At 52.7% G+C, this 25,951-nt stretch overlaps 1 protein-coding gene across 6 annotated transcripts; it reads right to left on the bottom strand.

Annotated features, from left to right (window-relative positions):
• Positions 1-1,824: 1,824 nt before the first annotated feature.
• On the bottom strand, positions 1,825-25,546 carry LOC121673036 (secretory carrier-associated membrane protein 4-like). Of its 6 annotated transcripts, XR_006019119.1 has the most exons (10): positions 21,465-21,892; positions 19,344-19,414; positions 18,893-18,946; positions 15,942-16,070; positions 12,140-12,296; positions 9,106-9,207; positions 7,785-7,902; positions 5,892-6,765; positions 3,299-3,405; positions 1,825-2,032 (listed from the first exon to the last, which is right to left on the bottom strand). XR_006019119.1 is itself a non-coding variant. In XM_042046067.1 (9 exons), exons 4-9 carry the CDS (start codon positions 18,897-18,899, stop codon positions 6,589-6,591), a joined length of 690 nt encoding a protein of 229 aa, XP_041902001.1. In that variant the 5' UTR covers positions 18,900-18,946; positions 19,344-19,414; positions 21,465-21,624; positions 21,783-21,890; the 3' UTR covers positions 3,726-6,588. The 6 variants fall into 6 exon arrangements, 5 of the variants coding, with proteins under 5 accessions (XP_041902001.1, XP_041902000.1, XP_041901998.1 ...); XM_042046067.1 differs by lacking the exons at positions 1,825-2,032; positions 3,299-3,405 and having other exon boundaries at positions 3,726-6,765; positions 21,465-21,624; positions 21,783-21,890; XM_042046066.1 differs by lacking the exons at positions 1,825-2,032; positions 3,299-3,405 and having other exon boundaries at positions 3,726-6,765; positions 21,465-21,654; positions 21,783-21,889.
• Positions 25,547-25,951: the final 405 nt, after the last annotated feature.

Raw genomic sequence — 25,951 nt, forward strand, 5'->3', positions numbered from 1 at the left:
AACGGCGTACGGCCCGCGCTGCGCCAACGGCGTAGGCGCCGCGCCGCGCCCGTGCGCGCCCGCGCGCCAGCGGCGCAAGCGCGCTTCGTGAATACGGCCCGCGGGGCGGAGCGCGGCGCAAGCGCAGCGGGCGCGAGGGTGGCGGCGCAGCGGCGCTGGCGTAGCGCGCGTTCGGGAATAGCGGCCGGCAGGCGGCGGCGTGCCTTTGCGGCAGCGCCGCGCGCTTTACGGCAGCCCCGGTTAACCCCGCGCTGCCCGGCGCCGCTGATCGCGACAAGCGCCGCTGTCGCGACAGGGCCAGCGCTGCATCAGCGCCCTGCAGGGGGGGAGGGCGCAGCTCTCACACAGGGAACAGGCCGCGCTGTAGTGTGCCTTGTAGGGTCCGGCTCCGGCGTGGGTTGTCGCGGTGCTGTCGCGACTTGGATGCCACCGTCCTCCGGGTGGGGTACGGGCCTGTTGCGGGGACAGCATGGGGTGTATCGACCCAGTTAGAGGGGACAGGCCCTAATATGTGAGCGAGCCCCTCAGCGGAGTACAGACCCCGTGCTGGGGTAGAGTCCCTGTTGTGGGGTACAGCGCCTGTTTTGGGGTACAGCCCCATGCTGGAGTACAGCCCCTATTTTGGGGTACAGCCCCCGTGCTTGGGTACAGGCCCTGTTTTAGGGTACAGCGCCTGTTTTAGGGTACAACCCCTGTGCTTGGATACAGACCCTGTTTTGGGGTATGGCCCCTGCTCTGGGGTATGGCCCCATTCTGGGGTACAGCCCCTTTTTGGGGCACAGTTCCCTCCTCACATCCATCCCCACCACAGACCCTCTGGGGCAACCTCGGGATGGGGAATGGGGGTCCCGCAGAGGGGGCACAGCTGTGGTACCTCTCCGATGGGAACAGAGGGGAGTTGGGGTGGGATTTTACAGGCATTGCTGCCTTTTTGGGGACATCAGCTCCGAGCAAAGCCACTCTGAGGGAGGCAGAGCTGCTGCCATCCCACTGCCATCCTGCTGCCTCGCAGGGGACAGAGCTCCAGGACAGTGGGATCTGCTGGGACAGGAGCCAGGCAGGGACACAGGAACCAGGCAGGGATGCAGACCCCAGTGCCACCTCCTAAAGCCTTTCATTTTCCTCTGATTGATCACCTGGGGACAAATACTCCATCCCCGAACCCCCTCAGCGAAGGAGGGCACAGCCAGAGGATCGTTTCTTTCTCACCCCTTTTTTTCTCAACCCCCAAGTTTGAGAATTTCAGGGTAAGGTTGGAGGGAGGGGACACCCCTGCACAACCCTGCTGGTCTCACCTTCACCTCAGCATGGAGCAGATCCACCCCAAAAGGATTTTCAGGCAATGGGAAAATGAGTTTGTGTGGGTTTGGGGGACAATCAGGTCTTCAGCCACCGGCATCACCCCAAGTACCCATTTCACCATTTCCAACTGCTTGAGTTGGTTCTCTCTCCTGTGACAGAAATGTTGCAGGGAAAAGCTCTCCCCACAACGTTTGGCTGAAGGACTTTTCCCTGTGGGTGTTTGCTCCTACAAAAAAATGCTGATTTTAGAGAACCAGGAAAATTCTGAAAGCATGAATTCCAGCTGCTCCCATCCTGTTCCTGTGCTGTGACACAGCTCAGGAGGGTGGTGAGGGGCCATGCCCCATGTCCTGCCCCTGGAGAGGATAAAACCACCCCTTGAGAGGATAAAATCACTTCTGGAGAGGATAAAATCACACTGAAACCCTCCCTTTCTTCTTTGCCCCATCCCACCCCCCCAGTCTGCGATTTTGTGGCGATTTCACACACTTTGAGAACTCACAAGCTGTTCAGACGTTTGGCTGCAGAACTGAACCACCCTCTGAAGCAGGAGAGTGGGGAAGAAGGGAGGTTTGATTTTATTTCAAGGCAGATCTCCAGCGGTGAGCACACGGTGTGCCAAAGGCCTGCAGAGACACGAGCAGCTCATGCCACGGAACCAGCGCGGGGAGCAAGAAAAGCCAGGGAATTTCTGCTGGGAAAGCATCCAGCCAGGAACCCTGTCCCTCTCCTGTGGGCATGAGACAATTCAGGCTCATTCACAAGCAGACAACACAAAGGGACCACTGTGACTGCACGGGAGAATGGGAGAACGAGCTGCTGCGGGGCAGGTGGGCAACACCTTCCCAGCTGGAACATCCCGGCCTGGGAAACTGGAGAGTGACAGAAACACAGCAGGAACCAGAGAAAAGGAGAAGCCAGGCCCTCACAGTGTCCTTCATGCCCTGATGCCAGGGATCCAGAGCTTTTTGGGAGCTCCTCAGGGTGGGGGGCTGAGCTTGGCTGTGCAACCACCCCCATTCCCGAATCCGGGCGCGTTCCTCACAAACCCTTCCCAGTCCTCCTGCAGCAGAGGCAAAAAACCCCCTCATTCCAAGTGCCAAGGTCCTGCCTGAGTGGCAGCTGGAGCAGGAGCTTAAAATGTGCCTCGTGCTCAGATTTTGAGGCCCTGGAGCAAGAATTTGAGGAAAATCCAATTCATCCTCATGCTCAACACACCAGGGCACAGCAGCAGCTGTGGGGAACCACTGTCAGAGAGAGAGGGATGGTGAGGGCCAGGCAGGGGAACCTGGCACAGGGCTTTGGAGAAAGGGAAGACACTGAGTTCAGCAGATGTCCCATCAACAGCTGTGATGGAAATGGCTCTTCTAGGATTAAATATCTGCCACGGAGTGGTACTGGGGTGTGACACCACAATATGGTGATTTCCATATTCCCACCTGGAGTGTTGTGTCAAACTCTAGGGCCCCCACACAAGAAAGACATGGACCTGTGGGAATGAGTCCAGAGGAGGCCATGGAGTCCCTCTGCTCTGGAGCCAGGCTGGGAGAGCTGGGGGTGCTCACCTGGAGAGGAGAAGGCTCCAGGGAGAGCTCCGAGCCCCTTGCAGGGCCTAAAGGGGCTCCAGGAGAGCTGCAGAGGGACTGGGGACAAGGCATGGAGGGCCAGGACCCAGGGAATGGCTTCCCAGTGCCAGAGGGCAGGGCTGGATGGGATCTTGGGCAGGAATTGTTCCCTGGGAGGGTGGGCAGGCCCTGGCACAGGGTGCCCAGAGCAGCTGGGGCTGCCCCTGGATCCCTGGCAGTGGCCAAGGCCAGGCTGGACATTGGGGCTTGGAGCAGCCTGGGACAGCGGGAGGTGTCCCGCCCGTGGCAGGGGTGGAACGAGATGGGCTTTAAGGTCCCTTCCAACACAAACTATTCTGGGATTCTGTGGTAACTTTGGAAAAACATTTTGGGTAATAAATTCAGCCATGTGCTAAAGGGAGTCAACTCACCTTCACTGTCCAAGCCCATTTACTCCAGGGATAATGGTCTCCTTCCAGGCAGGAACTGGGGAAAGCAGACACCAGCACTGCCAGGGGCCAGCACGAGGCTCTCTGCACTGTGGAAAGGCCACAAAAATGACCTCAGTGCTTGGGAGATGGGACTTTGTCCACACTCTGCTCTCCAATCCCGTTGTTAGAAGATGGGAGTAAGAGCAGCACCTTTGGTCAAAGTTGATGGGGCGTCTCTGAGAGTACAAAGCACAACGAGCCACTCACACCCATCCCCAGCACAGAGGATGAGCCTCATCCATCAACGTGCTGTTCTTTCACAGAGAGAACAACATGCAGTGGGAGACTTTGGAGGAAAATAGAGCTTTTGCCATTTCCCTCTGCCAGATAACTCCGGTTACCTAGGAACAGACACTTCTCCAATGCGGCCAGTTCTCCTCATCAAGCACAGGATGAGCATTTATTGTCTTGTGATTAGGAGAAAAACACAAAACAAAACCCAGAGCTCCACGGGTGACATGAAACATTGCACACAGACACGCCACGTGACGCCCGACCACACCAGGAGCCAGGGCCGGGTTAATGGTGTTAAGAACTCTTAGAGATCTATTGTAAACATTTAAAAACATACAGAGGAGTCCAAAAAAAAAAAAAAATTAAGCCATGGCTGTTCAGGCAGCATGTTGGGTCAACTTTCTGGAATTATGGTTTCTGGCATTGAAGAGGAGGGAGGGGGGTGAGATGGCAGATCCCACCTGGGGGTGCATTGAGCTCCACAGGGATCTCAGGCAGTGCAGGCTAATGGGGGGTGGTTCTGGTGTCCAGCTCCAACCATTCCGCTGGGCAGGCTCCCAGGCACCTCCTCCCCTTGCATCAAGCATTTCCAGTGTGACTGAGGGTGGGTGCTTCAACACAGCCCCCATATTCTCCAAGGGGAAAATCCCAAAGAGAAGGAGGATGTGGAGCCCCCAGCAATGCTTCTCCTCTTGGTTCCTTCGAAACCTCCAACTTGACACACTAAAATGGGGCAGGAATCAAAGGGTTTTGAAGAATTTTGGCAAGAGGCCGAGGATGGCGAGAGGCAGGACCGAGGGACACGGATGCACCATGTCCTGGCTCCCAAGTGTGGCCAATCCCACCTTCAGCCCCGCTGACCCTCACCCCGTGGTGCATCCATCGTATTTCCAGGGAGTCAACGCCAGGCAGTTCTTTCATCACTCCGATGGCAAGCGACAGAGAACACTTAAAATTACACTTGACACAGGACAAAGGCACCTAAAAGCTTCACAACACCATCAGGTCATGTTCTGTTAAGAAGGCTCCAAGAGCTCATCCTCCCAAGTGCATTGCACACTCTCCAGGAAAAAGCCCTGGTGCTGGGAGCACGTTGGTGTCCCAGAGCCAGCGGAGGGCTGCTCCTGCAGCAGGGGGTCAGTGTGGCTGTAAACGCAAATTCGGGGAGGCTCTGCCCTCCCATCCAGGGTTGCTTTTGCTTTGGCCCTGGTAACACAGGGGTCGTGCAGACTCCAGGCTGTGCTTCCCTCATTATTTACAGTGTGACACAGGACGAGTTAATAGGGAAACAGGGAATTCTGCAGGGGCGAGGGGGAAGCGGGAGCTCTCCTCCATGAACTGTGATTTCATTAGATAAGGCACGTGTAGAGAAAAATTTTCAAAAGATCACTTGCAAATCAATTCCACCTAGCTAGGACCATGTCCCTGTCCCTTTCCAGGAGCCAGTTTTGTTTTCCAGTTGCTCACTGTGAATTTGGAGTGACCCCATCAGCAGCCTGCCAAGGCAGCAGGCTCCGGGTCTGATCCCCAGGGTGCCCAAACCCTCCTGGGTCTCCCAAATGGAGCACTCTGGATCACTGGCCAAAACTTTGAGCGCCAAAGACTTGGAACACTCACTCCCTATAAAAAAATTGGGAACTGACCTCCCAGTTGGGACGGGTTTGAAAAAATTCACAGCAGGCTGAGGGGGGAAGAGGAAACCGCAGCCTTTGCTGCTTGGATTGCTGTAGGACACTGGGAATTGGATGGCTCAGGCACAGAATGGAGATGAATGACAAGGTGGAGGATAATCTCAGGGAAAACAATCCCTCTCAATAGCTTCATCCTCCCTTCAGCTGATCCTTGGAGAAAGGCAGGAATCTCTCTCTCATGGAAGTGCTGCCAGCCACAGCCAACAGCAGCCATGAGGACTAACAAGCTTCCCTTGGTCTCCCAGACCCCACTGTAATGTCTGGAGTTCAACCACACCAGCAGAAGGCAGAATTAAACTATTCATTGTAACAGAAGCATTTCCAAACCACACTGGGGCCCCAGCACTGAGATAATCATTATCTTGCATCCGGCTCCTGGCCGGGAACCCGGGAAAAGGGAGTCCCAACAGGACAAGGTGTGTCCAGTGGGGCATTCCTTGGGCCAGCACAAAACCTGGCTGGAAGTTACACAGTGGGGAGATCTCGTGCCGAGTCCCTGTACCAGGGTGAACATCACCAAGGCCCAGTGTCAGCTCTGCACTGGTTTCCACTGGGCTTTGATTCAGGCTTTAGTGAGCAATCCTGAACCTAAGGAGATGAATCTGCACCTTTGGAACGTGTGGATCCGGCGAGAAGTTCTGGCAGCAGGGAAAGCAAGACTTGTAGCATCACAACAGTCTGAGCCAGGCAAATGAGGACTCGTGGGGACTTCACATCCGAGGACTCACCCAGGGCACGCTCTGTTACCTGCAGGGATCCTCCCACGGGGGGTGGGGCTTTCACAAATCACGTCAGTGTCACCAGTACCAAGTAATTGAAGGGCTGCATTTCCCTTAGAGTGAAAAATTCCACATTATTCATCCAGGAGAGTAAACACCAGTTGCTACCAATGCTCTGATTGCATTTGCTGCAGACGGCGTGGTGCTGAGCTGTGCATTCCATGGAAGCTGAGCAGGAGCAGGAGCAGCTGTGGTAGTGTTGCCATCACGGGGAAGCTGAGCCTTTTCCAGGGATGGTCAGGAGAGGATTCCCTCAAGCAAGGGCAGTGAAGGGTTTGTTCTCAGTCTGCAACGAGGCAAATACTGGTGACTCAAGGCAAACAAAAAGCTTTCTGCCACAGCCGTGCAGTGCAGTGGAGGTGGGAAGGGCTGAGAGCACGGACATTCCGCAGGGATCAGGAGACAAGAACCAGAGAGGTCCCCGAGATGAGTGGGGTGCTTGGGGGGAATGCAAATGATCTTTTCCAATAACAAGAATAAAAAGACCAAAAAGGAGAGAATCCAGGCAGTTTGCAGCTGTCGCTGCTTAAGGCCATTGGTTTCCAGAGGGATAGTTGGGCACTGTGGGATACTCTGGCAGGCTGTTCCCAGAAAAATTGCTGTACTGGGCCTCCCTGCTGGGAGGGTTCCTCCATGCGCCGCTGTTCCACTCATCTTGAGCCTTCTGGAAGCTTCCACCAGCCCCTCGGTAGATTTTATGTACCTAAGGGATAAAAGGGAGGAGAGGAGAAGAGTCAGCACCAGGAGCCCAGAGCTGTGCCCCTGCAGAGCCACTTGGGAACGGGATGGTGGATTTGTTCCTCTCTCCGTGAAGAGCTGGATTTCCGAGGAACAAAAGCACAAAAAATGCAATAATGCAGTGAACAGAGGTGCAGATAGAGAGTATCAACCCAACACTTGAACCCATCTCAGCTGCATGCCCAGGATTCAGGATCCCACAGCAAGGCAGACAGCCCAGGCCAGGGGGTTGAAACCGCTCCAACACAGACACCACTGCTTCCACAGGGCTTCTGTTTTCCCCATCTGCCAAAGCTTTCCAGAGAGTCCTACTGCAAATCCTTCTTTCTGCAGAGACCCAATTCCCACCCTGCCACCTGGTCCCCACTGCAGATGCTTCACCACTGACCATCCCAAAGAGCAACAAATCATGGAATCACAGGATTGTTGAGGTTGAAAAAGACCTGCAAGACCACCAAGTGCAACCATCATGCCAGCTCCACCATCATGTTCACCACGAGCCCATGTCCCCAGGGGCTACATCCACTTGCAGGGATGATTATTCCACCACTACCCTGGGCAGCCTGTTCCAATGCTTTACAACCCTTTCTGTGAAAATAAATGCTCCCTAATATCCAATCCAAACCTCCCCACTTCACACAGCCTCAGGTTGCTCCACATGAAGCTTGCTTTGCATGACATAAAGCAACATCACCACACGACACCGTGACAATTTCCAGCCTGAGCTGTCTTGTGCTGTCTGGATTTGTCCTCCAGAAACTCTGAGAAACATCAGCTGACTGCACTGTGAAACCTTTCAAAGCAGTGATGCCTTGTGGTGGTTGCTGAGCTGCCTCTTTGCATTATTGTTACACACAGCAGGGATACTCCAAGTCAGAGAGATCTGAAGAATCCCAGAATGGTTTGGGTTGGAAGGGACCTTAAAACTCCTCTCATTCCACCCCCCTGCCATGGGCAGGGACACCTTCCACTAGAAGAACCTACCCTTAAAAGGCAGATGAGCATCGCGACCGCTGACATTGTGAACATGATGGCAGGGAAGAGCATGAACACAGCAGCTGCCACGCTGGTGCTGAAGAAGGTGATGGCTGCCAACCATCCACTGGAAGAAACAGAAAAAGAGATACAATATCATAATAATCTGCTTTTCAAAGTGTCCTTGTTATCAGAAAAACTGTTTACTTGCTTATAAGGCCCTGGCACAGGGTGCCCAGAGCAGCTGGGGCTGCCCCTGGATCCCTGGCAGTGCCCAAGGCCAGGCTGGACATTGGGGCTTGGAGCAGCCTGGGATAGTGGGAGGTGTCCCTGCCCATGGCAGGGGTGGGATGGAATGGGCTTTAACATCCCTTCCAACCCAAACCATTCTCTGTTTCTGTGATTCGTAACCCAGAAATTACAAGGCAGCTTTGAAGCTCTTGAAAATGAAACGAACAATGAAGACAATTGACAGAATTCAATGCAGGTGTTTCCCCAAGATCTTAACTCTCACTTGCCAGCATCCCTCACTAAGCCAGTCTCAGAGCTTTAAGGGACAGCCAGCTGCACGGAGTTTGGGAAGAGAAGATATATTCCCAAGGTGCTTTTGGCTGTGCATCTAGAGACCAGAGCTGGGATCAGGGAACACCAGGGTCCTGTGATTTACACTCCATCTCCATTCCTTTGCTGACAAAAACCAGGTGAGGCATCAGCAGTTCTGAAAACAGAGTGTTATATGGAGTGCTAGGACTTTCCATTACTTGTAGTTTCAGCAGGAATTGCTCTCAAGTCTCTAAAGACAGGAAGCTATAATGCCAAACAATTATAACACAACCAGGGACAGACACTAACAAGCTCCCATTTATTACAGGAGAACTCTCACAGTACTTCTCATAGGCCAACAGTGAGTCACACACTCTGCTCACCGTGTGCTGCCAACCAGCTCTGAGGGCAAAGCTGAGCCTGACATGAGCTGGTTAAATGGTGAAAGAAATGGACACTGAGGGAAGAGCCTACAAAGAGCAACCAGCTGAAGATCACAGAGTGGTTTGGGTTGGAAGGGAGACCTTAAAGCCCAGCCAGACCACATGGGCAGGGACACCTTCCACTAGATCAGGTTGCTCCAAGTCCCATCCAGCTTGGCCTTGATTTCTGCCAACACAGCAATGAAACCTGAATCGTGCACCCCAAGAGCAGATACAGCTGTGCCACTGGGGAAATCAGAAAGCTTCTTCCTCTCCACCCTGTACAGACTCCCATCAGCCTCTCCAAGTCCTTGGAAACGGCCACAGCTCAGAGCTCCCGGGCCTGCTGGGACATTCCTGCTTACCACGCTCCCCATCCGGAGAAGCCGATCGCCTGCAGGACCGTGAGCAGGAACTGCGCCCCAAAGATGAAGAAAAAGGCCATGAAATTAAAGGAACTGTCCGACCTGTGGAGGAAGAGAGGAGGTCAGGGGGGCACTGGCACCTTGTGCTGCTTCACACCCATGTCTGACCCCACCACCACATTCAAACCCTCCACAGTGGGGACTCCAGAGGGATCCCTCCACAGCTGTGTGCTGGGAGGCTTCTTCCCCTTCCCTGGCAGTGAGAGCACACAGCTCCATGACTCAGCAGCACAGACTGTCTCCCAATAACCTGGCTCCTGCAGTTGCTCTCCCCAAGGAATTGCACGTATGATGACACACAAGGAGAGGCGGAGGGACACGAGTCTCCCACACAGAGAGTCTGAATCATTCTCTGATCAAACATCAGCCTAGCCTGATACCTGCCCAGCTCAGCCCCTGGCAAGGGGCACACAGGGGCCTGACACTGCCAGGTAGAGCTTGTCCATACACTAGAAGTGATCATTGAGCATGAGAATTCCAGCTGGGAATGTCTCAGTGTCTGCTTGCCATCATGTTCCCACACCCGTGGTAAATAATCCAGCTCTGGGACATCATAGGAGGGAAAGCAGCCATGAGAGAGCTGGGTGGTACCCTGAAAGCAGAGACACACTTCCCATCTCTGCAGGCTCCCCATCCTCAGGATGTACAGGTGAGGTCCTTGAGTTTATGCAGGTACAATAATTAGGTACAAAATGACCCCAAGCAAGATGCTGAGCAGGGACATTCACAGTCTCTGTCATGGGTGCACTGGGGGCCCAGCACTGCCCTGCCCAAGTCTGGGCTCTGCCACAATGCATCTTCATCCCATCAAACCAGCCACATCAGGCACATTCAAAGTTCCTCAAACTATCATTTTTACTGATACAAATGATTCCCATACTCTAAGGAACTCAAAGGGCCAATGATTTATCTACAAAAAACACTTCAGGTGCTTATGAGGGAGTTTGGTGCAAAAGGGAGTTAACAAAAGAGCTCCAACCACTGCCAGCTCCTGCTTAAGCCCTGAAAGTATTTAAATGCTTATTATTTTAATTATTTTTATTATGCTAATGGTTGTTAGTATTACAATTCTAGCCCCTGATGCCTAGGGAGGAGATGAGGGAGGTGAGCACGTGGAGAAGCCTCCAGCCAGGCCCACGCTCCTCAGAGCTGCCCATGTTGGTCTGGGTGTCTGTCAGCTCCCAAATGGTGGTTGTGCAAGATTTGTCATCCTTGAGTATCCTCACAATCCCACCCTTCAAATACCACCTCAGAGTACAGCAATGTGAAAGAAACACTTTAGGCAGGGCCTGCTGACATTGGTGCCTGTCAGAATCCAATTAACAAGGATTAGGCTCGAGGCTGAGCCTTCAAACAGACTCTTGCAACTCCGACCTGAAGGGGCTGGAGGAGTCTTCATTTGAAAGGATCTGCAGGAATTAGTGAGGATACAGAGAAAAGGTGATTTCTCATCCAGCTTTCTGGTGCAGATTTGCTACAGCTTTGCCCTAGCGCCAAAGCTCTGCAGCTAATTTAATTTGGGATGCAGCGGGATGAAGAAGGTTCTAGGGAAGCATCCTCGCAGGACAGGGTGCCAGCACTGAAGGGTGGCCCCCTCCAGGACAAGTGGGTCTGATTTTGCCTCTGGAATCACCACTTGTGATCCCATCAGTGCTGCCCCTCCGCAGTGATTTCCACGCCTCTTCCCAACTGCTGTCCCAGGGGATGATCCCTGGGCTCCCCTCTCTGTCCCTGGGGTTGAGTCTTTATTTAACTGCAAGTCTGTGCACAGAGTAACCTCGAGGACCTCTCAGCATTCACTTGCATAAACACATCCAAACAACGTTCAAGGAATAATGAGAAACGGCCCTTGTGGAGCCCGAGGGAGGTCAGCAGGGAGGAGTAATTTTTCCCAGACTTTAGAATGGAAATTCCTCTTTGAACAGAGCTCCAGCACTTGGAGGCCCTGGGGCTTCTGAGCTCAGGATGGGGGCAAACTCCGGCTCCAGAGGGCAAGAGTTCAGAGCTGGGATTTTCATGTCCTTTAGAACTTTGAGACAAATCCAACCCTCCTGTTTCCAGCAGAAATGACCCTCCCCTGTACTCCACGATGCCACTGGTGTTTTATCAGTACCTGCCCAGTGCTGTGGGCATACAAAGCATCAATTCAGAAGTGCATTTAAACAATTTATCGTGTACTAAACAGACAGGACCCACCTGCCACCTCCCACTTCCATCAGCTGCTTCTGCTGTTACCCAAACCAGCTCATCACTGGGTCTGGTGAATAATCAAAATCCAGAGTATCCTACCAAGAGGAGCTTCACCTTCAGAGGGCAAAGCCCTGACTGGTGTGTGGGGTGTGGTGGTGGCACTGGCCAGGTCCTTCCTTTCCCTGTGTCAGGCTGGGAACTGCTCAGGACCCTCCCAGCTCTGCCAGGCTTTACACATTAATGTCTGAGTGATGCCTCGTGGTCCACAGCAAATGCAAATGATTATTAATTAAAGCAAAAATGTAGGATGGTTTTAAATATTTGTGGAGTTTCAGAAGGACTGACTCCAGGGAACTGCTTTTATCTAAAAAGCCAAGCAGACAAGCTCTCAAGTAGCCAGAGACAGAAATCAGAAGAGTTTTCAAAAACTAATAACTTAATAGTCTTCCATCAAAATAAGCCTTAATGAAGCTTTACCAAATTAGCACCTATTGCACTAAGATGAGGGTGCTGCTAAGTTTGAGATATTTAAGTAAAACATGAATTTAACCCCCCTAGAAGTGGCAAACTGCTCACCTCCAATCTTATGTGACCCTCAGTCCCGTATCTAGTGTTTAAAAGTAGCCACATTCTTCTTCATTTCGAAAGTAAACAAGACATTCAGACTTCAAGTGCTGAACCTTCATCCCAGTCAGAGAGATCTCCCCAGCAGCACCACCCAGTAACAACTGGGGAAGCTTCCAGAGAAAATTGGACCAGAAGCACCTCCTGGGCTCCTACTCACCGAAAGGCTTTGTAGGCAGGTCGGAACCAGCAGACGTAGCCACAGGGGCTGAAGAGGATCAGCCAGAGGATGGCCAGGCCAAAGTTGACCCCGTAGCCTCCCCCGATCCACCAGGCCAGGCAGGCGATGAGGTTCACGGCCAGCGTGATGCAGTAAACTGGGGAGAGGGCAGAGGAGAAAACGTGGGGTGGGGCAGTTTCAGGACTTCATGAGAAAAGGAAACAAAAGATAATGGCTGGAGCTGTGTCAGGGGGGTTGGGATGGATCTCAGGGAAAGGTTCTTCCCCCCGAGGCTGCTGGGCACTGCCCAGGCTCCCCAGGGAATGGGCCCGGCCCCGAGGCTGCCAGAGCTGCAGGAGCGTTTGGACAGCGCTCTCAGGGATGCCCAGGCTGGGGTTGTTGGGGTGTCTGGGCAGGGCCAGGGGCTGCACTGATGGTCCTTGTGGGTCCCTGCTAACTCAGGATGTTCCAGGACTCTATGAAGCCCCCAGGATTCCAATGGGAAAGGTCCCTGGGGCAGCAATGCAGCTGCTCCGAGCGAGTCGCAGGCTCCTGTGTGACCCTGGAGCTGGGAGCACAGGAACATCCAGCTCCAGAGGGATCCTGCAGCAGAGGGATGAGGGAACTCTTTTACAACCTGTCAAAGGATGGAGAGCTTGGGTAGCAACTGATGTGACCAACACACGACTCAGGCCAGTGTTATTATGAATTATGAGCAAGGTCTAAGCTCCATTTGTAGCAAAACCCTTTGTGAGAGGAGAGGGGGGTAACCCTGCCCCTGCCTCTGAATGACTCTGTGCTTGCTGGGGCTGCCTCAGGAGCTATCTCAGAGCCAGCTCAGTGCCTTGCAGGCTCTCTCTCCACTTCCCTGGGCCTCTGAGGAAGCCTGGATACCAGCTTGAGGGCTTGAAGTGCTGCCTTGAGCAAGGGGATAAACAAACTCCAATCAGGCTGAGAATATGGGACCATAGGGGTGGCTTAGAGGTCTTTTCACATTCCTGTTCCTGTCACTTGGATAAAAAGGAAAGTTGACAAAGGCCCCCAGAGCACAGCAGTGCTGCAGTAAGTAGTAGTACGTGAAGGGATGCTGCTCTCCCATTTTTCTGGAGCTCACATCCCTGGAAAGGGGGTTCAGCCACAAGCCAGGGCTCCCTGCACCTGTCCCTGCATCCCCCCAGGCACTGCCAGGGTCAAAGAGGCCAATTTACAAGCTCCTATTTTGGAAAACTGGTGGTGACTCTTCAAACCCTTTGTGGTAACCTGTATCAACAAGCACAGAGAAAGGAGACAGTGGAAGGTCCAAACACCAAAGACCCTCCAGCACAGCCTGGTGATGAGCTCATGGGAACACTCTGGACCTTGGCCTCAGTTATTCAGGCAAAATTAAATCCCTGAATTTCTCTTCACCTGTGCCAAGGGTCCTGCCCATTCCCTGCTTCACCCCCTGCCATGGCTCTGCAGCTCATCTGCACATCACTGCCTTGGTCCTTCTGACTCTTCCCTCTCCTCCTGGGCACTGACCCACCTGCCTTCACACAGCCTGGGAGTCCTAAACAAATGCAAGGTTTTATGGTCACAAAATTATATTGACAACGCAGGAGAATGAAACCTACACCCAGCTGCTACTTCTGACTTACACTGAGAGTAAAATAAAACACTGTTTTACTGCAAAGAAAATGTCTTCTGAGTAGCCAACAAGGCTTAACACACAATGGTTTGGATGTGTCTTAATGTTGGGGGGGAAGAAAGAATAGTAGTTATTTAAATTAATTAATTTTAGGTATTTAAACTAACAGTTTGTAGATTCCCCATTCCTAGCAGTGTCCAAGGCCAGGTTGGAGCACCCTGGGATAGTGGAAGGTGTCCCTGCCCATGGCATGGGGTGGCACTGGATGAGCTTTCAGGTCCCTCCAACCCAAACTGTTCTGGGATTCCATGAATCTGATATTTCATTTATACACCAATTAGCTGTACTTCTCCAAATATTCATTTTCAGAAGGTATTTATTCTCTAAAAGTTACTTAATTAAAAAAAAAACCCAACAAAACAATGCCAAGCCAAGAGCATCTACAAAGTTTTAAGGAACTTTTGGCTCTCCCTGTGCCTCAGGTCGGAGTTTGTTCTCCAGCAGTGGGAGCTCTGGTACAGCCTTCCCCAAACCTCCCTCCACCTTAATCCAGTGCTCACATCCAATTAAAGTAATGAGCAATCACCCTTCCAGCAACGACTCGTGCATTTCTACTTTTCAAAACCGGCCTTTTCTTGTTTACCTCCTTCCCTCTACGTGTCTCTCTCGAACCCATGCCAAAAAATTAGGGAGACCCCAAAAGGAAGCGCGCTGCAGATGGAAATGTGAAACTCCTGGTGCAGATGGCAGCTCTCCTGGCCATGCCCAAATCCCTGGCTCTCCTCCAGCCTGCCATTAACTCGACTGAGGGACTCTTTGTTTTGGGAGAGGGGAGGACAAAGGCAGCTTTACAGCTTCGACATCGCACCAGTGAGTCTGGAGGGACAGGCAGCTTCTTCAGGCAAGAAAATTACAGAGCTCATTGCAGCAGCTCCACATAACCAAAGAACAATGGAGCCATGGATTATGCCATTATTTATGCACACAAATCTCTCTCCTACACACATCCCGTGCATCTGGAATAAAAGCCACGCCACCAAATGCAGAGCTGGCAGAAAACAAGCTTTCCTTCAGTGAGAAGGGTAAAGAGGATGACAAGCATTTGGGGAAAAAACGATAAGCAAGGCAAAAAGATTCTTAATCTTCCAAAGCATTCCCTGTGGTTTCCTAGGCCTGCCACACGGATTTCATTCCTTGGAGAAGAATGGTCAATTTTCATTCCTGGTTTCTGAATGGCTGAGGCAAACAGGAGCCCAGGGCCAGGAGCTCTGTTCACACAGAGTATCAGCACATCACCAGCCATGACAGAGGATCAGCTCCCAACTTCAGCAGGATGGGGAGTGTTTGGGGGCTGTGGATAGCTAAGGAAGAGCCAGCAGGCAGCTAGAAGACACTGCTTTCATTGGGAAGCAAAATCAGGGGATAAGAGGGAATTTTAGCCTTCCTAGAGCGAGGTGGGGAGCCAGGTAGCAGCAAATGGGCCACATTTATTTTGTCTAAAATTCTCCTATTCCTCTTACCTTAGGGGAACTGGGAATTTCCTTAAGGTAGCTATTTTTGGGAGTTAAACAGGGCTTACAAAAAGGCTGGAGAGGGAATTTGGACAAGGCATGGAGGGGCAGGACCCAGGGAATGGCTTCCCAGTGCCAGAGGGCAGGGCTGGATGGGATCTTGGGAAGGAATTGTTCCCTGGGAGGGTGGGCAGGCCCTGGCCCAGGGTGCCCAGAGCAGCTGGGGCTGCCCCTGGATCCCTGGCAGTGCCCAAGGCCAGGCTGGACATTGGGGCTTGGAGCAGCCTGGGACAGTGGGAGGTGTCCCTGCCATGGCAGGGGGTGGAATCAGATGATCCTTCAGGTCCCCTCCCACCCAAGCCAGTCTGGGATTCTATGATCATTTGACATTAACAAAGGTATCAAACATGCTCTGCTTTTTCCCTCTTCAGATTTACTAACAGACTTTGCCAGCACTGACACCCTCCTTTCTCCAAGATCCTTCAAGGATTCAAGGCACAGTTTAAAATTCAGGCATAAAGTTATATCAGAGTATTCTAAGGGGGATCATTGCTCCTCACCAACTAATTGCAGTCAAAACTTTAAAGCACATAAATCATTGAGATCTATGGGGTTTTACTACACAAATACCCTTTTCCAGCACAAGTTTTTTTATTCAACTTACAGATCCACACATGATAGATTCTCTTCACCAGAAACTGGTAATCGATGGGAATTTCATCAGCAAAATTCTGGTAGAAACATGGTTTCAAAGGGATGAACTTGGGGAGCGGTGGGAAGTTATTCACCTTTTCTGGAACACAGAACACAGATTTCAGCTGGGAGCAGAAATATGTCAGATCCTCCACACCTTCCCAACAGTGCTGCATGTTCATGCTCTCCCTGGACCACAAATATTTTGGTTTTCTTCCTCAGCAGTCGACAGGACATTTATTTTACTACACACAAGGCTGAGAGAGGGGAATAGGAACAAGCTAACAAACATCAGGTGGATTCAACACCTTTACACATCAGTGTGAGGTTGTGTGAAAGGTGCTGCAAGGAAAAAAAAAACCTTAAAATAAGCTCCAGGATGAGTTTCCTCAGGAAGGGGGAGGTGTCAGCAACATCTGGGGGAAACAGCTGCACAGAGGTGATAAGTTACAGCCCTTCAGAAATGCACAGCAAGAGGAAAGAAAGGCTGGTCAGTGTCCAGACAAGCAGAGCTACCTTCAGCCACCAGCTCTGAGCAGGCAGGAGCATGTCCTGGCCATGGGTCAGGCCTTGGGACATGCAGTAGCCTGGGACAATAAGGAAGGGTGCCTGAAGGCATCCCCAAACTGGAATTCTGTACCCAGGTACCATCCAGTTCAGGGAAGTAAGTCAGATGCTGGGAAGGAATTCCTGGCTGTGAGGGTGGGCAGGCCCTGGCACAGGGTGCCCAGAGCAGCTGGGGCTGCCCCTGGATCCCTGGCAGTGGCCAAGGCCAGGCTGGACATTGGGGCTTGGAGCAGCCTGGGACAGTGGGAGGTGTCCCTGCCCATGGCAGGGGATGGAACTGGATGGGCTTCAAGGTCCCTTTTAACCCAAATCATTTTGGGATTCCATGGTTTTATGTCAGGGATGATCTTGTTTTGAAAGCACACATGATTTTTAATGGAAAAATGGTACATTCAAGTTTTTCCTTCAAGGTTAAGCCCTAGGGGGGGGAAAAAAAAAAAAGCAAAGAAAAAAAGCAAAAGCTTTGCATTCAGAGACAATAAATCAGCAAATGCTGCCAAAAGCTTTATGGTGAAGAAAACCCTACCTTGGGAAGAATTTCTGTTTTAAAACCAAGTAATTAAATGCCTGAATCCTCTGCTGCTGTCAGCTCCCGGATTTGTCTGTGTGTGCCTGGATGTGTGTTCCTACATGTTTGGGAATGTTTGCTCTTGCCTTCCAGAGCTGATTAAAGTTTGATTCCAGGGCATTGTGACTAATTGTCTCTAGCCTCCTTCAGCCCCAGTAAACAGAATTAAAAACAACCAGAGGAAGAGATGAAGAATGTCCTGGGAAAACCTCCAAATGGCACAGGAGATGAGAGGAAATGTCTGAACAAGAACTGTCAGCACAAGAGTTCCCCTTCTCTTCCCATTATCTCCGGCTGAGGAGACATTTTGCAGGAGCAGCTCCTCAGCTCCGTTTGAAGGTTGGCAGAGAAGAGCCTAGAGCTGCAGCCAGGCTTTAGGAAGGAAAAAGGCTTTCCCTCATGCATATTTTCACACAGAAAATATGGTGAGAACGCCCACTGGGAATACATCAGAAGTAGCTATGGAATAATGACTGAAGTCACCAGCCCAATTTGACTTCTCCTGATAAAAACAAACATCAAGCCTTCTGCCTCTCCTCACAAATCTCCCTTAAACCCATTTTACATTCATTCAGATGCCCTCCAAACTGGTTTGAGTTACTGGTTAACACCACTGCTGACTCCATCCCATGGAGAGCTGATGGCCCACAGATGCTTTCAAAGTCCACAGGAATTTGGACTCCTTTGCATTAATTTTTTGTTTGCTGAAAACACCTAATGGGATTTCTCCTGCACAGTGTGTCCCTGCAGCCTAGAAAGGGATTTAACAACGCTGGATCAAGGGAAAGGGGGGGACACAGCTTTTAAAGCTGAAGGGACAGCTCTCTAGGGAAGCCAGTAAGACCAAGATTAATCAAACACAGTAAAAGCAGATTCTCTAACCATTTTTTTTTTTCTGAGGGATGAGGAAACTTTTGCTCTGTTCCTCTCCAACAGCTGAAGCTGCAGATTGTTCCTCTGGTTCTGCTCTCTCCCATTTTCTGTCATGGAGAGCAGAGCTGCTGCCAGCTCCCAGTGCAGAGCTCCCACATGGTGGGGCCAAAACCAACCAGCCACTGCAGTTTGTCTTTTTTCAAGCTCATAAAATGGTCCAAACACCCCCACGATTGTTTGCTAGGTACACAGGACTGGGGATTACACCTCTGCTGCTGCCCACCTCCTCCCACCCCGAGACCCTGCAGTTCCCAGCTGTTCTGGGTTACTTCTGACATCAGACAAAATAAATTACATGAAAATATCCCCTTTCATGTCTGTAGAGCTTGGAGTGCTACAGTTCTCCCATCAAGGCTGGGATCAACCCATCAGATCAGCAAATGCACCCCATGCCTTCAAAAACCAAACTGCATCACCCATGAGCAGCAGCTGGAGGCAAATTCCAGACTTCCTCTTACTTCAAAAAAAGTTGGAATTTTGTTCCTAATTTCACTGCAAGTAAAATTCAGATGGATTAATGTCAACAGCACAGCCAGGAACACCATGGAAAGCCTCTGGAAAGAAGGACTTATTCTCATGTACTTTTTTCTGAATAAATTCCACCCTCATAAAACTTTCAAGTGAGTCACACCTGAGCCTTTATCACTTGGGCAGAAACCTCAGGAGACAGATCAGGACACAGCAGGAAAGTGAATGTGAGCAAGGCAAGAGAAGTAGCTGAAGAGCTTTAGGGATCACCAAGGTCTCGGGAAGGGACACAGGTCACATTCCTGACACGTTACAGCCACCACAGCACCATGAACAGCACTCTCTGAAACCACTCTCCCTCCTTGCCAGATCTGAGGTGCTCTTACCTGCCATGTCTAATACTTGTGTTCCCTCGTGAGGTTTCAGACAGAGCAACGGATCTGTTGGAGAAAAAAAATCAGGTCAGCACATGTCACTAACCAGCCCCCAGAGAACCTCCTGGAACTGGGAATGTTCCCAGTGTGTGACAAACAAGAGCTTGGGCTTCCCACTACAAACTACTCGTGTCCAGTCACCCAAAGGAGGAAGGCTGGAGCCTCACAGAAAGGATCCTGATTTCTCCTTGGGCAGAGGAAGCTCTGGCAGCACCTCATTCAGCCACTTGGAAGGTTTGTGTTGTCCAGCAGCAAACAAATGTGCCCCTGGCACTCCCTGGCAAAGGCTGAGGATGCTCAGGGAGCCCCTGCCAGAACACCTGCAGCTTCCAGGGGCAGTGACACAGGTCAGGGTGGGACCCAGCAGAGCTCATACATTGGAAGAGAAATGTGTAGAGCTCACCAGACTTAATGCCTCATTTAGGTGTTGAGATGATTTGTTGGCTCCTGGCTCTCTGTGGTGCTTCCCAACTCCTGGAACAAACAGATAATCCCTGTTAGCTGGGCACTAAACTCCTGCTTAACAAAAAAATAATCAGCTGGAACCAAACCCAACACCCCTCATTATTCTAGAAATTCTGCACAAATGCAGATTCATTCTTCCTGTTACCACCACTGAGCGTGGCTGTAACTCTGGCAGAAGCAAATCCTAGGAAGTTTACCCAGCATCAGCTGTGTTGCTGATTTTGGCAGAGCTGATCCCACAGATGAAATACACAGAGAGGTCTTTGCTGAGCTTTAATTCCACCCCTCCTTCCTTAAGGACAAAACACCATGTATCCCTGTGTCCCTACCTGCAAATCCCAGAATGGAAACACAGAACACACAAACCAGCCCCGCAAACCAGCCCTGGGGAGTCTGACAGAAATGAAGGCAGTCTAGACTAAAAACTGCCCCTAAGAACAGCCGACAGCAGTGGCAGCAGCGGGGTCTGAACAGCCACACTGTATCCAAATCCCTCTGGATTTACAGCAGCTGCTTCCCCTTTGCTGCACCTCCGTGCTCTCCTCCCGTGTGTCCCAGGTAAGGTCTGGAGGCTGCACGGTTCTGCACTGGCACAGTTGTTTTGCTGGGCTGCTTTGCTTTTCATTTGAGCTACTCTAACCCAGCCCGTGGAGACAACAGCACCCGGGACTGGACAAGCAGCCTGTTCTCCCTCTGCAGAGATGCACAAGCTTAAATAAGTCTGCACAGAGGAGAACATACCACTTTCCTGGGCCGGCCTCTAGGGAAGCCACAGAGTGTGGACAGGAGGTTCTGTCCCCTGGGAGCTGCTCAGGGATCCATCCCTGCCACAGCTGAGGCCTCCGGGCTGTCCCACAACACCGGCACTGCCCCGTGCCTGACAGCGTTTGTAACTGATGGTTTGGAAATGGGAGCCTTCTGCTTTGCATTTTTCAAATGTGTGAATAGAAAATAAAGGATGAAGACAGTTAAGAACACCATTAAAACTTCACCCCACCCTTCTGCAGCTGCTCCCGGCTGAGATCCGTGAATTTTGGGGGGAGAACAAATGGCCCATGAACAGCAGCTACACTAAAGCGCTAAGAGAGAGGAATCTTTTACTGAAAAATGAGCCAGTGAATAAGGTCCTTCTTCAGAAGAGGATTATTTAGCTGCTGCACTTCAGTGTTGGTGTCCTACAGCTGCAGAGAGGTGTCTGTCCACTGGAAAAGGGATCAGAAAGAAAGACTGAGGGGGACATTCTTGGCTTGACAGAGTTTTCCTGCAATGGCCAAACAATGGTTTTCCTGTTCCCCTCCTCTCAAGGAGACCTGTGGTGCTGTTGAAAGGCTTTAATTCAAATAAATAAATAAAACCCCCAGACAAAGCAGCATTCTGGTGAGGTACCCCCTTCTCCTTTCACCCAGCTGTTGTTATCCACCTGCTCCTTTCCTAACAAACTCCAGCCACACTTCGGTGCTTTGAAGACAGAGCACATGAAATTGGGATTTTCTTGTGCGGGGCCAGGGCTTGGACTCGATGATTCTTGTGGGTCCTTTCCAACTCAGGAGATTCCAGGATTCTCACACAATGAAGCTACAACAGAAACTTCTGGATACTGCCCTCTTCAGCCATCTTGCTTCCATGAGTAATCTCACAGAAGTTCCTGGGACAATGACTAATTTCCCTACAGAAAGATGTGGTTTGGATCCACAAAGCAGCGTTAAGAACCCTTCTCTCAGCAAGGACAGGCACACAAGGCCGTGTTTTACACTGAGTACTCAGTTCCTGAGATGTGTTCACTTTCCCAGCTCCCGGTAAAAGGAAAGGGAGCTTCTTCCCAAGAATTTCTTCCCAATATCCAGTCTAACCCTGCCCTCTGTCAGTTTGAAGCCATTCCCCCTTGCCTTGTCACTACACCCTCTTATAAACAGTCCCTCTCCAGTATGTAAATCAGATCTCTATTCACCTGGACATTTTCAGTTTAACTGGGAATAGGTAAAACCCAGCACCCTGTACCCACTGCAGAGATTTTCTTCATCTATAACCCACTACTTGTGGAGGGAGGAAAATCCCATACACGCTAAGGAACCTCTGGTGTGAAGTGAACTTCCTTTTTCCACTGTGTTCATCCGTGGTCAATGAGTAACTCCGAAGTTCGCAGTCCAACGCACATGACTCAGGAGTCCACTGGAGACAGTTGGAGCTTTTCTTCACCAGGATCTCGCAGACAAAATGCCCTGTGTCAGTTCAAGGGACACCACTTCCCTCTCAAACCAAGACACGAACACAAGCAGTGCTGTTTTTCTAGGCAGACAACACCACCATTCCTTTGAATGTGACTACAGTGTGAGATGCTGCACCATCTCACATTAGGGAAAATGTTGTGAAGGAATACCTGTGGGAATCTGCTTTGAGGCACATTTTGGGTACCACAGAATCCTGGAATATCCTGAGCTGGAAGGGACCCTCAGGGATCATTGATCCAACCCCTGGCCCTGCACAGACACCCCAACAACCCCAGCCTGGGCATCCCTGAGAGCGCTGTCCAAACGCTCCTGCAGCTCTGGCAGCCTCGGGGCCGGGCCCATTCCCTGGGGAGCCTGGGCAGTGCCCAGCAGCCTCGGGGGGAAGAACCTTTCCCTGAGCTCCATGCCCAGCCCTGACCCAGCTCCAGCCGTTCCCTGGGCTCCTGTCCCTGTCCCAGAGCAGAGCTCAGCCCCTGCCCCTCCGCCTCCCCTCGGGAGGAGCTGCAGCCCCCAGGAGCCTCCCCTCAGTCTCCTCTGCTCCAGCTGAACGAGCCAAGTGCCCTCAGCCGCTCCTCAGACCCTTCCCCAGCTCCGTGTCCCTCCTTTGGACACTCTCCAACAGCTTTGGACCCTTCTGATCTTGTGGTGCCCAGAGTGCCCCCAGCACTGGAGGTGAGGCTGCCCCAGTGCAGAGCAGAGCGGGACAATCCCTCCCTGGCCTGGTGCCCCCCAGGACACGGTGGCCCTTTGGGCTGCCAGGACACACCGGGGACTCAGATCCAACTTGGACCAACCAGGACCCCCAGGTCCCTTCCCACGGCGCTGCTCTCCAGCCTCTGATTCCCAGTCTGTCCCTGCATCCAGGGCTGCCCCACCCCAGGGCAGAATCCAGCACTTGCCCTTGTCCCATCTCACAGGGTTGGGGGCTGCTCAGCCCCGGCGTTTGGCAGAGACTCTCTGTGGGGCCTCTCTGCCTTCCACGGGGTCAGCAGCTCCTCCCAATTTAGTATCATCAGAAATTACTGAGTATCCCTTGCATTCCTGCTACTGCATACGCTACTCCTCAGTCCCCTTCTTTATTCTGCCCATATCAAATAGTTCAAAAAGTTTGTTATTTCTCGCTACTGCTCTCTCCAGAACCAGAGAAAGGTGGCAGAGAATAAGCAAAGGCCATGCCAAAAGAGGAGCAGTGACAGGGCAGTGGGAGAGCTGAACTCATTCCTGCTTTGCCATAAACCCACCAAGTGACCTGGGGCACGTCCCCATGACCAGATTCACAGGACACTGGCTTCTCTTGTGCCCTGCAGATCCCAGCCAATCTCAGAAGAGCCCAATATCCCAAGCCTGCCATCCAACAAACCCCCCAGTTTCTGTACTGCTTTTTTATTCTCATTCTGATTTGATGACTCTGCTCCCAGGGAACAAGTGACAGGACAAGAGGAGATGGACTCGAGTTGTGCCAGGGGAGGTTCAGGTTGGACATCAGGAGGAATTTCTCTATGGAAGGAGTGGTCAGGCTTTGGAAGGGGCTGCCCAGGGAGGTCTGGAGTCCCCATCCCTGGAGTGTCCCAGTGCCCTGGACATGGCACTCAGTGCTCTGGGCTGGTGGGGATCTGTCACAGGATGGACTTGATGACCTTGGAAGCCTTTTCCAACTTTAAGGACTCTGTGATTCTGCGATGCAGTGAGGCCAAGACCTTCCACACAATCCTGTACTCCGGGGTTTCATCCAGAGCACTTTGCCAAGAGCAAGCAGAGGGGCAGGATCCCAGCACAGAGCAGAACTGTCCACATTAACAGGGATTTAACGATGGGAACAGAAGCAGAATGAGGAACCTGGGCACAACACACATCTCCTGACGGTGGTTCAAGCTGATCCTTTGGGGAGGACCATCAGACTACCAGGCTTTCAGAACTCACCCTGAGCCAGCAGACCCCAGACCTTTCAGAAGAGCCTAAAACAAACGAGCCCCTGCAGGGATCCAGGAGATCTGGATTTGAAATCACCCGGCTCGGCAGGGAATCAACACAGCCTCCGGAGCTCCCACACAAGCAAACGCCTTTCTCATGATCTCTCCAGCTGAATTTAAAGAGAAAAGTGGTGGCTCTGCACTGGTTTCAAGACAAAAGGCTGGGTTTGAGCCTCTTTCAGATGCCCAGCTCTTACCAGGAACTTCTCAGAGAGCCCAAGGCTGCAGCAGCCACTCCAAAACAATCAACTCAGCATCATAAACCCAGAGCTGACACAGCTTGGGTTTGGTGGTGTTTCCTCTCCCTGACACACCACCAGCCCTTACAGGGTGGGACACTGTCCCTGCAGTGACACAACCAGCCAAAAAATAACTCCAAAAGCCACCCAGCACAAACAGGGAGAACAGGGAAACTCTGTGTGTGTATGGCAGCAGTGCCCTGAGAAAAGGAGCAGGGAACAGTGAAGTTACAATGGTTACACCCCTCCCACGTCATTCCAAGATCAGCTCCGAATTCCTGGCTATACTGGGGGTTCTGCTGCCCCATCTCCCCCCATCCTGGAGCTGGGGAGACAGCAGAATTGGAAGCAATTCCCCTCAGGGCTCCCCCAGCCTGTTTACAGCCCTGCTGCCGCAGCAGGTGGGCAGGAGCCTTAATTTGGCTATGCAAAACCCACAGCAGACAAATATTCATTTTGGTACAACCACATCCAGGAGTGATGCGTGGCCGCTCAGGAACAGAAACTCAAAAGGCTCAAGAAGACAGAAAGCACAGAAACACCCGTGCTTAGGACACAAGCCTGTTCCACCCCTTGCCACCTGCTCAGACTGGCCTCACACAGAAGAATTGGATTGCAGACAGCAGCAAAAATATTAATTAGCCCAGAATAACACTGAAATGCAGATAAATCAATCCACCTATTGCTTAATTTCTAACCCACTGCTCTCTTCATCACAGGTTCCACAAAGGAGTTTCTTGAGAGAGTTACAGAACACCGGGACCAGAAATGAGAAGGGGAAATTAGAAGGGGAAATAAAACTACAACATCCAGGTGCTGTCTATCGAGGGCAACACACACATCTCCGGTACCCAAAGCACGCACATCAGAGAGGTTCACCCTCACAGCTGCTGGAGAATCCCTGTCACGAACCTCCCCAGCGGGAGCGGGGCACCCGGGCTATGTCACCCTGTCCCCCCTACGTCCCCACGAGCGCCGCCAGCCGTGTCCCAGCCGGGAAGGAGCCGCGGGAGGCAAATTCCCGAGCGCCCCCGGGGGTGGGGGTCTCACCCACCGCGGCACTCGGGACACGGCCCGGCCCGGCTCCTCCCGCCCGCTGCCCCCGATAGCGGCTCCCACCGGGGCCGCCCCCGATCCCTCTCCCGCCCGGGCTGTCCCCGATTCCTCCCCACACACGGCCCGTCCCCCCAGACCTGTCCCCGATACCTCCCCAAGCACAGCCTCCCCCATCGCCCCCTCCTCTGTCGCCCCCTCCCCGGGCACCCCCCGTTACACCCCCGGGCTCAGGGAGTGCCACCGCTCCCCCCCCGCCCCCGCTACACCACGAGCCCCCGACACCACCCGCGACCCCTCCCGCCGCCCAGCTCCGCCCCCGCTCCCGGCTCCCCCGTCCCTCCTCCGTGGCCCACTGCTCCCCCTCACGTCCCCAGACTCCCAGCTCCCGCTCCCCCGGCACTCCCCCGCCGCCCCCCCGACCCTCAGCTCCCCCTCCCGGCCCCCAGTTCCACCTCCCCCACCCCGCTCCCCCTTCCCGACCCCCGTTTTCCCCATCCCTCCTCCCAGGCCGCCCCCGGCCCGCCCGGTGCCCCCGGCCCGATCCCCCCGCGCCCACCTCAGCGAGCGCCCGGTCCCACTCCTCCCGGGCCGCCGCGGGGCGCGCTGGGAAACAGAGTCCCGCCAATAGCCGCCGCCGCTGCGCGTCCTCCTCCGTGGACTACAACTCCCAGCGTGCTCCGCGGCGCACCCCCCCCGCCGCTGTCATGTGAAGGGCAGGGCGAAGGGGAGGGGCGGTGGCGCGGAACGGCGGCCGGGAGGGACAGAATTGTCCGAAGTACCGGGACCGACCCCGCCCGGAGGCTCCGCCGGGGAGAACCGGGAGATGCTCCAGGGGCTGGAACATCGCTCCCATGGGAAAAGGCTGCGAGAGCTGCCCGGTCTGGGGAGGAGAAGGCTGCGGAGAGACCTTAGAGCCTTTCCAGTGTCTAAAGGGGATCCAAGAGAGCTGCAGAGGGACTTTCGGCAAGGGCTTGGGATGACAGGACCCAGGGAATGGCTTCCCAGTGCCAGAGGGCAGGGCTGGATGGGATCTTGGGAAGGAATTGTTCTCTG

The sequence above is a fragment of the Corvus kubaryi genome, unplaced genomic scaffold (genome assembly GCF_017639235.1).
Source record: "Corvus kubaryi isolate FWS band 111438036 unplaced genomic scaffold, C.kubaryi_AGA036_p1.0 65131, whole genome shotgun sequence".
NCBI classification, from domain to species: Eukaryota; Metazoa; Chordata; class Aves; order Passeriformes; family Corvidae; genus Corvus; species Corvus kubaryi.

What these genes read in the sequence shown, in the direction of transcription:
- LOC121673036 (XM_042046063.1), bottom strand. An exon ending in CCTGCCTACAAAGCCTTTCG is followed by an intron (nt 9,208 to 12,139) that starts GTGAGTAGGAGC and finishes CTTCCTCCACAG; the next exon opens with GTCGGACAGTTCCTTTAATT. An exon ending in TTCTCCGGATGGGGAGCGTG is followed by an intron (nt 7,903 to 9,105) that starts GTAAGCAGGAAT and finishes TGTTTCTTCCAG; the next exon opens with TGGATGGTTGGCAGCCATCA.